This window comes from Watersipora subatra, chromosome 7, assembly GCF_963576615.1.
Source record: "Watersipora subatra chromosome 7, tzWatSuba1.1, whole genome shotgun sequence".
In the NCBI taxonomy this organism is placed as follows: Eukaryota; Metazoa; Bryozoa; class Gymnolaemata; order Cheilostomatida; family Watersiporidae; genus Watersipora; species Watersipora subatra.
The window spans coordinates 1,788,936-1,806,044 of NC_088714.1; the positions used below are offsets into that span (position 1 = coordinate 1,788,936).

The following is a 17,109-nucleotide window of genomic DNA, read 5'->3' on the forward strand; positions in this document are numbered from 1 at the left end:
TGACTTACTGTCCGTTGAATTGAGTGAAGTTAGTCCATTGCCAATGCACTCACTCGCTTGTTATTGAAATGGTCAGTGAACGAAGAATTATTTAAAATTAGCTTATTCATGGAAACAATCCTTGGTGTGTACCCCTTTTAAATGACGGTCCACTCATGTTGATACTTTTAATGGATCAGCCGCAGTTGTATGGATTCGTACTTCTGTAAGTTAACAGCTAAATTACTGTTTCGGTGCAGGCTGTCTGATTCTACTTACCTAAATTTGGAATCACTGGTTTCTGACCTTTTGATTGTGTAAACCCATTTATAGCAGCATTAAAAGGAAATATAGCAATGTATTGAGAAAACAAAACATCCAGTTTGAGAGGAAAAGATTTGAATCAATTTGGATTCGAATCTATATTTTTAGTAAAAGTTGAGTTTCACAAAGCTAGTTGACAACCTGAATATGAGTCTGTACATTACTGCTGACACACTGGCCAGATACAGTGAGTAGGGGGTTATGATTAACTTAATCTGCTGCTGCCACGGGTCAAACAATATTTTTGTCACTCGCTCCTTTCGGCTTGATTAAAATGGTTGCCCACGCATGGCTATCAACAACTTCAAAGACAATTCCCTATTTAAGAGTGAGAAAAATAGTTTATCTTACTAAAGTTTGACTGCTTCGGAAAACAGACTTGACTACATGGTTATAATGCAACGTTTTCTCTCAGTGCAAGAGAGCAGTGTTTATCTTATACTGCGGTTCAAGTATTAGTAAAATCACCTCCTACTATTGCGGGAATAACATTTCCAGCTCTTGAAATAAAACATCGTTTGTCCCCCATTGATGTATACACCACCACTACTCAAGGTTGGAAGCTACTAGTTGCAAAAGGTAACTACAGTACAAATTAACAGAGATGACTCTAACCAGCGGTTACCAATAATAACACTCTAATTAATTACAGCAGATGACATTAATATTATATTATCATTTTAAAGCTTAAATGAAACTCTTAAATGAAACTCAAAAATAATGAATAAATTGAAATTATTTCAACACTTTATTACAAAAAGATTTTACAAGAGCTGTAGAACTGGCTGTAGAACTGGCTGTAGACATGATATACAACATTCATTACAAAGGCTATGGCAAGAGGGTGATTGGATCAATGGCACAAGACTTTTACTCCAGTATAAACAGTAATAAGACTTTCTCCAGTACAAACAGTAACAACGTTGAGAGCCAAAACTTCTATTACTCATGATACTATGCCAGCCTCCTTCGCCATTGTGTAGAATAAGCTATTCTGGTTGGTGAGGAGATTCTCTGGACTATTAAACTCAAGAACACGACCTTCACCCATAACCATAATTCTGAAAAGAAATGAGGATAGGAGCCATAATAATCACAGACCTATATAACTCACCAATCATAGTCAATGATGGTGTACAACTAACCTATTATAGACCACGATAGTAATTTACTAACCTATCACAGACCAGGATAGTAATTTACTAACCTATCACAGACCACGATAGTAATTTACTAACCTATCACAGACCACGATAGTAATTTACTAATCTATCACAGACCACGATAGTAATTTACTAACCTATCACAGTCCATGATAGTGTGCAGCCTGTGGGCAATAGTCAGAACCGTGCAATCTGAGAATTTACTTCTAATAGTCTTTTGTATGACATCATCAGTTTTCATATCAACTGCTGCTGTCGCCTCATCCATTATGAGGATCTTAGTCTTGCGGAGAAGTGCTCGGGCTAAGCAGAGCAGCTGCCTCTGACCAACGCTATAACCAATGAACTGGACACGTATTAACGGGCAACAATCATCAACTATGATCAAAGGCTTACGAATCACAAATCTTGTAGCTTCAACCCCGTTCTTGTTTATCCAAACACAACAGGCATGTCTAAATGCTGTGGTGTTCAACGTGACAAACAAATATATTGTGAGATGAAGATGTGTAAAAACGTGTGCTGGGTCACCTGAGATTCTGTCCTCTCTCTCCACATTCAGCAGACAGCTGTTTGGGTTGCTCAGAAATAAAGCTCTTCAGTTCACATTGTTCCAGAACATTCCAGAGCTTTTCATCTGAACTTTCAGCAAATGGGTCCAGGTTGTCTCTCACAGAGCCAGAGAATAGCACCGGATCCTGTGGTAAAGAAATAAACATCCACTACACTAGTGGGAATAAATACCTATGCGCGGTGAAACAACCAGGTAAGCCTTCTATTGCATATTAAAAAGTCATTCATTGTTTTAGTCTGATCAGAGATAAGCTACAGGAATTGTTCAAAGGATAAACTTGTTGAGAGCCTTGCTAGTTTTGAAATGCTACAGACACTACTATGGCTGCTGGTTAAAAAACACTATCAAGTGACTAGATTGTAATGAAGCCATCACTTAAAATATTTTTAGTCTGTGTAATTGCCTTTAAGATAGCTACTCCATTTACTTCCATTGTAATTCCTGCTAGAATGGCTTGGATTGGTATAATTGCTACAACAGCAGCTATGATCGGTGTAATTGCTACTAAAATTCCTTCCATTGGTATAATTCCCGCTAGAATGGCATGGATTGGTGTAATTGCTACAATAATTGATTTGATTGGTTTAATTGCTACTAGAATTACTTCCATTGCTATAATTACTGCTAGAACAGTTTTGATCGGTGTAATTGCTACTGGAATAGCTTGGATTGGTGCAATTCCTTTATATTGTAATACTAGGGGGATGCCCGCCATTGCATGGGTAATAAAAACAGCTTATAAACAGTGGCAGGTAATGTGGTTGCCATTGGCTGTTTCTTTACCAAACGCACTTGAGTAACTTAAGCTAGTCTAAATCTTTACTATAATAAGAGCCGTGCTTATAATCATTATGTTACGTGTCATGATCTCTCACGCAATCATGATCTTCAAACATGCTAGTAGTAACCAATAGTACTTTTGCAAGCGCTGCAAAGTATGTGCACAATTATTCCATAGTATAGCAAGGACAGCATAGTGGTTAGCTCGCCTGTTTGAAGAACTGCTGGTTCGGAGTTCAACTCCAGTGCGAAGCGAATTTTTCGTTCCTAGATTTTAATTGCTATACCTGGATACAGGAATGACAGACAAACAATACAGATGTTTATATATATATATATATATATACTAGCTGCATTACCCACCTACGGAAACAGATTCACGTGCAGCATGAGGTTTATTAAGAGTTGTCTTTCATACTGTAAAACAACTCCAAATATGCAGTCTACTGAAATTGTTGCCCTGATCAGAGTATACATACACATATACATGTCAATAATGTTGAGGAGAACAATGGAAATCTGCAATATGTTTTACAGCTAGTCTACAATGCATCAGTCTCAAACCACTCAAATCGGAGTTGCCCTATTTGTGTACAGAGAACTGATAACGAAATTGACATTGCTAAGCAAACTGAAGTTCTTCAAACTGGCAGTATTGAAAAATTTTGCATCTTTTAAAAAATTATACAAAATATTTTGCTATTGCCAGCTTTTACTGAATGGAGACTTCTACATGCTTAAAACACTAATCATGGTTCACCAGTTCTTCATCTATAGCCTGTGTTTTGATATGGTATATATAAACAGTAATGAGGTTGTGTCGATAAAATTTATACGTATAACAGCACAGACAGTATGATGCCAAGGAAGATACAGCATTAGCACCTTACAATAATAAAACAACGCCAACATGATAGCCTTTTTATGAGATACAATAAGGAAAACGAATGCATGAAAATACATATATATACTGAAAAATATGTTAGAAAATGCTGCATGTGGTATAGCAGAACATGAAGAACATAACATGGCATAACAATAACACAATGTTAGTTCAACGCAACACTTGCGGATAGACAACATTTTTTGTTTTTCTGTCGGGTGTATGAACAAACAGTTTTCGGCTTGTGCCTACTTTTGAGCAGGCGATGTGCAACTGGTCATGGCTAAAGCAGGGTGACGGTAAGTCGATACCAGCTGCTCTCTTTCTTCTCACCATCGCCTATCGCAACCTTCGGAGTACTCGTGCAAGTTCCGTAGTAGTAAGTTACAGTAGGCCTACTCGTAGCTGAAAAAAAAGTAACTCAGCTGCTGAAGGAAATGAACATGTTTACTATCACGAACAGTGGCAAATCCAAGGTTTTCAAGTAGTGGAGGTGTGGCAATTCATAGACAATACAACATTGAATGAGAAGTACTTACATCTTTGAAGTAGCAATTTAGTAGGTAAAACGCAGTAGCAGTACCCGTGCAAGTTCTGTAGTAGCTGTAGTTCTGCAGTACTCGTAGCTAAAAAAAAAGTAAAAGTAACTGGGCTGCGGAAGGAAATGAGCTTGTTTACTATCACAAACAGTGGAAAATCCAACATTTTTAACCCTTTCACTGAAGTAGACTCATTTATGTGTTTTTTATGGTCAACCACGTAGATGCATTTTTGCGATTTTACCAGCAATTGCTAGTAACTGAATTTTATTATTCGTTGATAACATAACCAACGATTTTTAGGACTTTTATGGTAGTGACAGTGTTGTCCTAAGATTTCTCTATAAAATTAGCCTAGTTTAATTTTTTAATCTTTGTTTGGTAACTTCCAACCTAAAAACGAACGTTTTCTGTGTAAGTTCTTTAAACGCCTATGAGTTAGAAAACAAATAACTACTTATGTTGACATTATAGCCGATTCAGATTTTTGTGATTACACAGATAATTAAAATAGCAATAGCAGCACTGACTCTGATGGTGGTGAAAGTAATGGTTTTGTAAGAATAAGGAACATTGTAGAGGATCGTTTTAGCTTCGTAGCTTCACATCGCTTTATTAATGCACAAAGTATAGATACAATGAATTTTTTGCATAGCAGTGTTTGTTAACATGTTGGCAAAACGAAATATATAACCAAAACAAACATTCTAGATGGAGTTTGAAATTGAAAAAAATATTGTGTATACATATCATGAAGCAATACCGGCAAAATGGCTGGCAGTAGGTCGATAGCTAAATTTGTACATGGATGCAAGTGAAAGGGTTATGTAGTAGAGGTGTGGCAATTCATAGACAATACAACATTGAATAAGAAGTACTTACCTTTTTGATGTAGAAATTTAGTAGGTGAGAACAGCGTTTTTTTTAGTGGCCGCAAGAAATAAACATTCACGTGACCTTCTCGATATGTTGGCAGTAAATATTAATTACATGTAAATTACTACTCATCAATTTATTTTATTTAATGAGTAGTACATTTGTGTAGCTGTATAGGCACCTTTGTATAGGCCGTAGAACTCAGGACGGTGCTTTTTAACACAAACACGGCAGCAACTTTGCTGTTTAAAACGGAACATTGCCGTTGGCACTGTAAAGAGGCGCACTAACTGGAGATTTCGGTTAATGGGCCCTAGCGATGAAAGAAAAACCACAGAAACGCCGCACCCTTATATAAGCCGCTTGGCACAAATCATCACAAAAAAAAGTAGCGGCTAATAATCCAAAAGTATGGTATTTACTACTCATATTAATTCAGTTGGCTTCGTACGACCGAATGGAAAAAAAGACCGCTCTATAATTTATTTGCTACTCATATCATATTAATTCAATTCGCTTCGTATGACCGAAATTCGTACGACGAAAAAAGGAAAGACCGCTCTATAAGGTGGGCCAACACACACAAATATATAGACAGATTTTTTGCCGTTTATATAGTAGAGGTATATATATATATATATGTATATGCAGTTTATTAAAAACTACAGGTTAAAATCATTACTACTAATAGTTTCATGCAATCGCGTTACAATCTTCAGGTGGAATCTTCAGGTCTACCTGGAGATTGTAACGCGATTGCCTGAAACTATTAGTAGTAATGATTTTAACCTGTAGTTTTTAATAAACTTCATACACAGCTCTAATTGACTCGATTATTGAGCACTTTACTCTACAGTGTAAACTACATATACTATATATATACAGATTACTAGGGGAATGCCCGGCGTTGCCTAAGTAATAAAAAGTCTGCACAAAAGATTTATTTTCATTTAACATATACAACATTTACCATTACAACATTTAAACTTCATATCATGAGTAAAGTGTTTTGGGCAGTTCAAATAAATTAAGAGAAAAGCTAAAACAACGGTAAAGGTGTTTAATTGTAAAATAATTAGCAAGTAAACGCTAGAAAAAGTATGATTTGTTAAAATGGTTACAATAAAAAGTGAATTGACACTGATACAGTTAAAACAAACTGATAAACAAACAAAATAAAAATCACAAATATGTTGCTGCAGAAGCTCTATATCAAAGTTTTGAATACGACTAGTACCTCTTGATAGTCGATAATGGCACAAACGTAAAAATGAGACATTGAAATTAAATACATCAGTGAGGGTACTTTGTCTGACCGAAGCGAGAAAGAATGTAGAAGCGATTTCTACTTGAAAATGCTCATGTGAACATTTTTTAGCTTCACAATTTCTATCGATTGCCCTCTTGCAATAACCAGAAATTGAAGGCTGAAATGGAGCCATTACAGTTAGAGGTGGAACGAGACAGGTTTTTTAAGTTCGAGACGAGACTCGAGACACTGCCTTGTAAAAATTTGAGACTCGAAACACGAGACAGTAAAATAATGTGCATTTGGTGATGATTTCACTGCACAAGGACTAGCGTACTTAATATATAAAATCGATAAACCTCTTTTTAAATTGAATTTTCACCTGGTGTAAACGATTTAAATACAACATTTTAATTGCGATATGCATGTATTTTTTGTAAACGAAAGTGACACAAACAGCTCTAAAATAGCGAAGTTATATATTTCTAAGAATTTTGAGCTTGATTGATACTAATTATTATAAACATATTGCTTTGTACATGTATATTTGTTTTGTTTGCGTATTAACTGCAGTATGTGAATTATATTTAAATTGTACTCATAAAATTATATGCATTACTGTATACATGCACATGTATATTTTTATATTGAACTAACAATGTCATTGTTACATGAACACGGACTATGGTCGATACGGCCTTTAGTTCGTTTCTCCGTGTACAGGCAGGTTTTACCCGCAATTGGTAGTATACAAAAGAGGCCTGAATTTTATGAAGGGTAAATGGTGTTTGGACACGATAGATAAAATACAGATATTTTATCCCAACAGTCTTCTTTATTAAATCGGATTACCCGAGGGGGGGTAATTGGATACGACCCGGTATCAGTTTTAAGGACACAGAACCGGACTACAATATATTAGCAGAGCCGTTGTCCGGACTACATGATTAGACTCGGCGGCGAACATAATCAATAACAGGTAGTAACGAACCTGGTATAAGTTTAAAGGCAGTTGCCCGCAATCCATTACAATATACGGAGTTGTTGTTACTGCGAAAGCCATGTTTTAACAGCCGTGCACAGGCGCTTTAGTTCTATTTCCTGTCTCAATTTTGGTAATAGCTAGGTCGAGATGAGACCGACACGAGACAGGTCGATACTCGAGACGTCTCGTGTCTCGTTCCACCTCTAATTACAGTTGCACTGCAGTTGCACAGAACTGAAATTGAAACGGCACACTTGAAAATTACAAATAAAAAATAATGAATAATGGATTTTAAAAATGGCTTTAAAAGCAACTTCAAAAGAAGAACAAACGCAATAATATATATATATATATATTATATATATACGAATAATAATAACAATTCATAATAAAACATACATATTTAGCTTTAATCGCGACACCATAGATGAGCTAAACAAAATAAGAATGCCTTAGCCTTGTGGTTAAGTGCGCGTGTTTGCATAATTGCAATCATCGCGAGTCGAATTCGAGCACGGTGGGGATTTTTCATTGCTAAATTTTAATCGTTATAGCAAGACATATTGACGACAGATACAAAAGACAAACTTTGAAATTTCTATATATATATATATATATACTACAAATATGTGTGATTTGGTGTAATTGCTTTACATTTTAATAACCTGTAAAATGACATAACAAACATGACTACATGAAAAAGTACAGTATAATTGTTGATAATTTAGCTCTTAAAGCACATGAATTACATAATTTTTTTATTATATATTTCAATACATGAGTCTTGGCTTTCGAATGAGCCTATATTCAATACACAAAGAATAATTGAACTATGAAAAACGAGGTGTCAAAAGAACGTCCCACAAAAAAACACTTGGTTCAGGTACTCAAAATGTGGCATCATAATTCTCATTCAGCCTTAGGTCGTCGATCCCTTTCGCTGCCATTGAGGCTGCGGTTTTCTGTGACATTCGGTGCTGTTAAACCCGGAGAGCGCTAATAATAAACTAAGATTCTAGATAATCAACAATACCTGCGATCGTGCTAACGCCCGACTAATACAAACACATATTCTGGGTTAATTAATTATGCTTCAATAAATGTACTGTCGTTGATAAAGGTAATGAAATCACATCGATTAAATTATGACCTGCGGTTGCGTGGCCCTAGGACTAAATGTCAATCGCACTTTCGCGAGATCACGCAATGCTTAAAATTATTTAGTCTCAGTCGTCACCCTTAACATCGCATTAAAAATAAAGAGCTAGTGCATAATATCATCGGGAAAATATAGTATGGTTCTTGGAGTCTGAGGTACTTATCATAGAAATAATATGTACATGGAGAACTAATGACACTGATTCCTTTGTCATCTTCATTCGTACTCTGGAGTTGTCCTACCTTCGCCTGCCACTAGCGTCATTATCGTCACTTTCGTAGTTGATAAATAAGCGGTAAGAGCACACAACAACGAATATGAGAATTGTGACGTCACAATTTTCGAGACTGCCAGTAAACTTTTTCGCGGTAGAGCTCTGGGGAAATCCTATAAACACCAACCAATGTCTGTCTCACCATGCAAAGAATAGCTCATTCGAAAGCCAAGACTCTGATGTATTGAAATATACAATAAAAAAATTATGTAATTTATGTGCCTAAAACAAATCCATAAATTGTGTAATGAACAAAGGCTTGCTGTGACACCACTGCCAACAAGGGTAACAGTTATTACCTTGAAAAATAAAATAGACATTGATACATACCTGCGGCAGTATTGTTAAGCTATTACGAAGTCTATGCAGCCCCAACTGAGATATGTCTACTCCATCCACTTTAATGCACCCATTCTCAGCTTCCAACATGCGAAAGAGTGAGAGTGAAAGGGAGGATTTGCCTGCCCCTGTTCTTCCTACAACTCCTACTTTCTCCTCTGGCTTTATAGTTATACTGAGATGTTTAATAGCAAGATCGAGCTCAGGGCGATATCTTGTTGAGTAGTTGTCAAACTCCAACTTGCCTGCGGATGGCCAGTCGCTGAAAGTGATAATCACACAAAGTTGACTAGCAGATTGACTACTAACAGATAAAAGAAAGTGCTTTGTTAAGTGCAGTGTCCGAACTCAAATGATACGTCTAGCTTAAAGCAGAAAATTTTATAACATTGAAGATTTTGAGGCACCTATCTGGATTTATCTCTGCCATCCAACCAGCTTCCTTTTCCACTTCGGCGTACTCCTTGATCCTTTCGATAGCCACAACATTTGTTTGCACCGTGCTGGCATTCCATACAATCTGAGAGAGTACATCCGTCACCTGCTCAAAATTGCCACACAAATAGAGGATAAACTACCTTTGAAATAAGTGATTACAAAACAGACAAGATGATTATCCAACTATAGATAAAGGTGAATAAGAAGCTCAATGTTGAGCATAGACTTACTCATCAGCAGACTTCTATGAAAAATTAAATATCGTGTAAAAAAACTACGTGTAAACCTTCAATATGCCCAAAGGAATGCTTTTGTTAATGCGAAATGCTGACTAATAATATGTGAGACAGGTTAATACTAACAAATCCAATTTTTTCATTTTTAATAAAGCAAACAGTTGATTTATCCGGTATACATACACACCCTTTACTTGTTTAAAAGGTATGCGAGAAATGCATAACGTAACAATAATAATTCTACAAAACTGATGGTTCGAGGAACCAACAAACCTGGAAGACGAGAGAAAGCGCTAACCCAGTCATATTAGGCGGCATATGAAAACCTGGAATTTCCGCTGATATGACACAGAAGAGAGCGGTTGAAGAGATGAGGAGACCATTCAATGCCGACATGTAGACAGCCAGCCAACTACAATAACAAGATTTTCCTATACCAGAAATACCATAAAAATAGTGAACCTTCAGTCAAATGTGGTCGTTTCTGTAGGCCTACAATATTCTGAATGGAGCAGAGACAGATTGGAGTAGAGACAGATAGAGATAGATGTCCAATGTATATATGGAGCAAAGACAGATTGGAGTGGAGACAGATAGAGATAGATGTCCAATGTTTATATGGAGCAGAGACAGATTGGAGTAGAGACAGATAGAGATAGATGTCCAATGTTTATATGGAGCAGAGAAAGATTGGAGTAGAGACAGATAGAGATAGATGTCCAATGTTTATATGGAGCAGAGACAGATTGGAGTAGAGACAGATAGAGATAGATGTCCAATGTTTAATGAAAGCACATATAATGTGAGCAAGCCTGTCATTAAATTCCAGAAGACATCGTGCAGCAGACCCGATTAGTTATAGCCATTTGAATGTTCTCAGCTAATCTAGATGCAGTGTTATTATTTCTTTCTGAAAATCTGAATAGGAATTACCTAATGCCGTACCGTGTTATTGGCCATATAGGTTTACAAAAACAGTGGAATTACAAGTTCTTACCCGCCTTTTCTTATCAACCAATCAGTGACATACTAGCTGTTTTCACTGGTTGTTTTTAGTTAAACTTTATATGTCAACGAGCTGCAGCAGGATATACATGTATTTTTAAGCTGCCTCGGCATATGATGCCTTACGTAATCATAAATAACCTAGTGAGACTCTACTAACCAGGAGCTTGTCTGGTCAAAATATCGAAACATGTTCTGTTTCTCAATCTTATTAATATTATCATTCATGAACCTCTCCTGGTGTCCATAGGCTCGTATTGTCTGGCAGCCATTAAGGGTCTCACTGAAGTGAGCGTATATGGGAGAGGAGGCCTTAGACGAAAGCCTCCTTAACTGTCTTCCACTTGAGATATAGTATCTCTGTAATTGAATAGAAATTTTTAATAGCCTAATATGCTAGTAACAAACAAACTATAAAAATGCCGCAAGACCAAAACTTGCTGAAAGTAAATCAGAAACAGAGGAAAAGACATGCAAGAGAAGACAACTAAGCTTGTAAACGATCTGATTTCATCCAATCAAATTTCTTTTTCACTAACAAACACTATATAGTACTATGAGGTGAAATAGTCCAGTTATTCAACTTACCTGAACGTAAACATAAAGAGCCGTTATAGGAACTATGGCTAGTATGAATAGAGGAGTGGCATATATGATCCCAGCTATACTCGCTAAAAGGCCGACTAGAACTGAGGCTAGGTGCAGCAAGGACCAACCAACAAGATTATCTGGAATACAATCATAGAGACTTTACTTCAGACCTTCCGTGAAATACTTGAATCTATAAGATTACATTGTGTAGACAACTCTATACACGCAGCTCTTACAATATGCTGCATAGTCCGTAGATGTTGTGTATAATCTATGGATGTCTGTGGTCGAGACTGACACTGTGTCTGATACAAGCATACATATTTCCAATTCTGAGTAGTTTCGGGGAAATATTCAAAGTCAATATTGCAACAGCGAGAGTACAACTCTATATCCATGCAATTCAAAATGTTAAAAGTTTACTTGCAACAAAATTCACATTACAGTTATTTGGTATCAAAAGATTCACCATGTCTTACTCTGCTGTGTCGTAAGTGCAAAATATGTGGAAATGTGATTAAAAGCTATTAAAAGCTCAAAAACGAACAGTTAATCGCAGCCATCACAAAACCACCGTAGATTGGAATCTCCTTCCAAAACGGCTCAAATGGGATGTAGATGAACGAGATGGCTTCTGTTTACATTTTCATGCAACCTCATTCGTCAAAATATTTTCGCAAATATACTTCACGCATTCAATAAAACCATGTTTATTGTTCTTACGCGTCTATTTCATTGTCATTGTAATGCTGTCACTTTTAGCACTGATATCTTATAACCTAACATGAAAATTCGTTTAATTTTTTAATCTTAGCTCAAAGGAGTGCATATCATTGTCTAATAAACATGACGAGTCTGTTGGTCACCTGTGATAATCGAAAAATGCTGCAGAAATTATTCACGCTGTTTGGCAGGAAGTATGGGTCACATGATCAGATTACGACTAGACGATTAGATCAAGCCGAAACAAAACTGTAAAGTAGCGAACATCTATATCTGGTACGGGGTCTTCGGTAAAACCCTAAGTGTTTGTCATAAACTAGTGCTACGAGAAGCTTTATATTGAGCCTTTTATAGGCCTTTCAATTTACGTCAAATTTATGTCAAAATAATAACCAAATGGATTAACTCTGTCAGAGAAATAAACTGATTCCGATCTACGGCGGTTTCGTGATGGCGGCGATTAACTGTTCATTTTTGAGCTTTTAAGAGCTTGTAATCACATTTCCACACATTTTTCACCTACAACACAGCAGAGTGAGACATGGTGAACCTTTTGATACCAAATAATTGTAATATGAAGTTTGTTGTGAGTCAACCTTTAAAGTTTATGTTCTAAAAATGTTTTCCTCAAACTTGGTGAGGCTGCTAGACAAATCGGTCTGATAGAAGTCAACAGACACAAGATAATGCAATACAAAGTGTGAATAAGGACACATACCTACAGTATTGATGTCTTTGGAGAAGCGATTGAGTATCATTCCGAGTGGTTTGATGTCAAAGAAGACAGACTTAGCCTTAAGTATGTTGTTAAGTAGAAACTTGTGTAGATTGCTACTAGCTTGGCAGAAACAGTAAGCAGCTAGTAGGGTGTAACTCAACACCGTCAACACTACGAATATATAAAAGAAGGAAAGTCACTCCCTAAAAGACTTAGCACATTTGATTTTTCTAACCTTCATGGAACTTGAGAACACAGGCTAATATTATGGAACTTGAGAACACAGGCTAATGTTATGTTTAACAGAGTAGCTGCGATATTGATAATGTATTGCTCATAATTAGCTGGTGAACCTGGTTTTCATATCAAAGCATCCATCTCTTACTCAAGAGAAAAAGTGTTATCTGGAGTAAATGAAGGTCATAAGGAAAAACTTACGAGTTTTACACACATCCAAGTGTAATTTTGACAAACCATATCTAGATAAAAGTGACAATGGCCGACTCACTTTGTCCGAGACCGATGAAGGAAAGGATAATTAGGTATCTCTCCATGGCAGACTCTCTCTGCTTAGCATTAGCATGGCTGCTGTTCTGAAACACTTCATCTCCTGTCCATTTACTTATCCAGATGCTGTAGGTCAGGTCTAGACCAGTTGATCCGAGCATACAGAGTACACAGATAGACATCATCTTTAGTCCCATGGCTTTAAGATAAGCTTTGTAGACACTCCATGATACCTACATAGAAATGAAAATAAAATTTAGTCTGCGTAGTGTTTGGCTGACTTCCAACGCTTGCAATAGGATTGTCAACTGCAGAAACTGTTAAAAGAACATGAATTACCGATAATCATTTATGAGACGAGGGAAGATGAACTAGGTAAAATATATGTATCTGAGAGGGTAGATTGTAAGCTGAGAGGGTTGACAATGTGATACTAAAATAAGGGTGCTTTACATGAATTGAAGGTAGACGGAGAGTGTATACTACAATAGACGCTCCTATTAAGTAAACCTATTATATCAATTCCACGTAACGTAAAGAATTTATGTCAAGTTTTTGCTTCATACCTATTATTTAAAAATTCCATATAAAGTGTCAAGCTCGCTGCAAGTTCTTAAATTTGATTTAAATAACAACAATTTCGTAGCTTGTCTTAAAATGTCTTTTCTATCTTGCTGTAGTTCAGAGAAAAACGACATACATGGGTATCCCTATTATATACACTAGTACCCTGGTAGTCTGGTGCGCCGTGAGAGATCGTCAGATGTTCCAGAAATAAAACACAGAGAATAAGTAGCTGCCCAATTATTCAGAAATATCCAAAGGCAGTCGATTGGTCTGAATGTCACAAGTTGGAATTGCGATAAAAGCGATGTTTCATCCTAACTTCTAACCCTGACTTCGGACACACGGACAGATGGACCGACAGACACCACTCTTATTCTAGTAAATTCATATTTTGTTTTACTTTAGGCATATATATTTCTTTGCAACATAGAGCTTGCTGTATAGAAAAAATTTAAAAATCAATTTAAATTGACACTGAAGGTTTGCGCCCCCTTAAATTGCCTGAAATGACCGTAATCATGGACCCTAACCTAAGTGAAAACGATAAGAAAAAAGAATAAAGTTGTCGATACAAAACCAATAATACCAGTTACTGTACAGTCTTTGAATTAAAAAGTTAAGTTTGGCTTTTTCTATCTGAAGGGCCAAAGAGGTGAGTTAGGGAAGATCTTGGAACGGATTAGTCAGTTTACACGTATTTCATGATTATTATAACTTAAAATCCTTACAACGTAAATGTCCTCGGAACGGATTATTTACGGTGAAGGAGTGTCTAATGTACTTCGTTTCATGTATGAGAAAAAAATTTATTTATACTTATTTTATATTGTTTACGCACACTGTGTATATGCGTCTACAATGTGTATATAGTTATATGAATACGTATCTACACTGCGAGTGCTTTGGCACTATCAAGTTTACGTAACATACACATATGTAATCTACTTTGAAACGATGAATAAGGAAAACAAAGTTAAACTAGAATACAACTACGGAGAATAATCTTTTGACTGTTGGGCTACTTTTTGCTAACCGATACCAAGTTGGCTGTAGCCACAACTATCTACCTTATAAATTATAAACGCATAACCTACTGTGCCAGTTTGAACTTTCTCCTGTTCGTCATATAGGTCTGAATCTCGTGATCCCTGTGAAGGTCTGACACCAGTATTATCAGAGGCAGCTCTAGAAAACATACTATATCAGTAGCTAATTTCATCTTCTACATGTATATGCTGTTAACTGTCTGGTAAGTCCAATCCTTAATATGGCTAGTGAGAAAAAGAAGCACATCAAGTTGGCAGTTAGACTCCTTTAGACGACACACTCACTAGGGTGTAGACCCTGCACAGCAATCAGAAATTTAACCATGTTAACATGTCAACATTACTCTCTGGCAGCACAGCACACAAATATTAGGTAAGTTAGGGAAGAGTGGTGGAAATCGCAGCACCAACAAGTCAGTGTATTCTCGGGCTACCAAACTACCACAAATACTACAGAAAACTTTGGTTGAAGTTAATTTGCAGAAGTTACTCAAGAGCAAAATATTTCTTAATATAATTGCACCGCCATTTGTTGTCTAGAACACCAAATCAAAGCTCTAAGGCTATGATCAACGATAATATTGCGCGCTTCACCATTTGGCATACACACATAGACAACAAAGAGACATTATCAACTCTCAACCGATCAGCCGACAGACACTCTCAACCAACGGACAGACATTTTAAACTTTCAACCAATCAGCAGACAGACATTTTCAACTTTCAATCAATTGGCAAACAGATATTCTCAACCAATCGGCAGATGGACATTCTCAAGTATCAACATCTCTAAGATGTTGTGTCAAGTGGCTAAGTCACTTGAGTAAGAGTACTTGAAATGGTCAACTACGGGTGCAACAATAAAGTTGCAGCAGAATCAGCCTGAAACATTTCCCAACATCTTATTTGGTACCCTTTTACCAACTTTCAACAACCTTTACCCACTTCCAACAACTTTCGCCCATCTCCAAATACCCACTGTTATCCACCAACCTACAACCAGCTATACTGAAATGTGACACGGCTACCGCAATGAGAAATGATGTATTAAGACTCCACCGAAATACTCAACTCATGATAACTTAAAAGCAGACGATTCCACTAATACAACTTGCTTAGTTTAACATATATACACTCTGCCTTAGCCTGTCTTGACAAGCTGTTGTTTTTGCGTAGTTGTCCCCCCCGTCGAGCGGCGAGCAACAACAGCTTGTCACAAGACGTACTGCACCTGATGCATCAGTTGCATTGAAAGGCAGTTGTTCTCTTCCGTCTACGCGGCTTGGCCGCGATGTTATGTCGGTCGCTCCATTGGTAATCATAACGGATTTCACGCAAAAATTTATGTAGAAAAAAAATAAGATTACAACGTTTAACCAAAGACCAGTTTTAGTGATAAACTTTAGTAGAACTTAAAAATAAAATAAACTTATAATAAAATCCATTAGAACAAATAAAACTGACTGATACAAAAATAGAAATAAAACTGACTGAGTGCACAAATAATGACATGTTTAGTCGCTGTTGTTGCCTAAGTTCTCAAGTTCTACTAAAGTTTACCGCAGAGACTGGTCGCTGGTTAAACTTTATAATCTTATTTTTTCTACATAAATTTTTGCGCAAAATTCGTTATGATTACCAATGGAGCAACCGACATAACATCGCAACCAAGCCGCATAGACGGAAGAGAATAACTCCTTATAAGTGCAGCTGATGCATCAGGTGCAGTACGTCTTGTGACAAGCTGTTGTTGCTCGCCGCTCGACGGGGGGACAACTACGCAAAAACAACAGCTTGTCAAGACAGGCTAAAGCCGTGGTCACACGGGCACCGAACCGAACTGAATGACGCAAAACGACGTCGTTTTCAGCTCTAAAAAGTTCGGCTGAGGACATTTCTGACCGAAACGAACTATTTCGGTACTGCTCGAAATTTCGTGCCGAACCCTTGCTCTTATTGGCTGGTTAAAATTCTAGAATTCTAGCGAGCACGCGTCACATTTCTTCTTACGTGCGTGTGAGTAAAGTTAAAAAAGAAATGGGATGATACTTTTATTTCGCTAAATAAACAACATGAAGCAATTTACGACAAGGTTCACCCGGACTTGTGATTGGGTTGCATAACTGTAAGATGTTGCACTTAAGTTTTGCATAA

At 36.9% G+C, this 17,109-nt stretch overlaps 1 protein-coding gene across 1 annotated transcript in view; it reads right to left on the reverse strand.

The window, feature by feature from the left end:
• Positions 1-1,095: 1,095 nt before the first annotated feature.
• LOC137399726 (ATP-binding cassette sub-family C member 2-like) overlaps positions 1,096-17,109 on the reverse strand; it is a 44,037-nt gene continuing 28,023 nt past the window's right edge. Inside the window, exons 6-16 of the mRNA XM_068085937.1 lie at positions 15,004-15,092; positions 13,344-13,575; positions 12,836-13,006; positions 11,392-11,531; positions 10,964-11,163; positions 10,072-10,210; positions 9,532-9,665; positions 9,116-9,386; positions 1,998-2,164; positions 1,604-1,798; positions 1,096-1,364 (exon numbers count right to left, since the gene is read on the reverse strand). Coding sequence (XP_067942038.1) covers positions 1,250-1,364; positions 1,604-1,798; positions 1,998-2,164; positions 9,116-9,386; positions 9,532-9,665; positions 10,072-10,210; positions 10,964-11,163; positions 11,392-11,531; positions 12,836-13,006; positions 13,344-13,575; positions 15,004-15,092 — 1,853 coding nt within the window. The 3' untranslated portion in view covers positions 1,096-1,249. The remainder of the gene's footprint in view (positions 1,365-1,603; positions 1,799-1,997; positions 2,165-9,115; positions 9,387-9,531; positions 9,666-10,071; positions 10,211-10,963; positions 11,164-11,391; positions 11,532-12,835; positions 13,007-13,343; positions 13,576-15,003; positions 15,093-17,109) is intronic.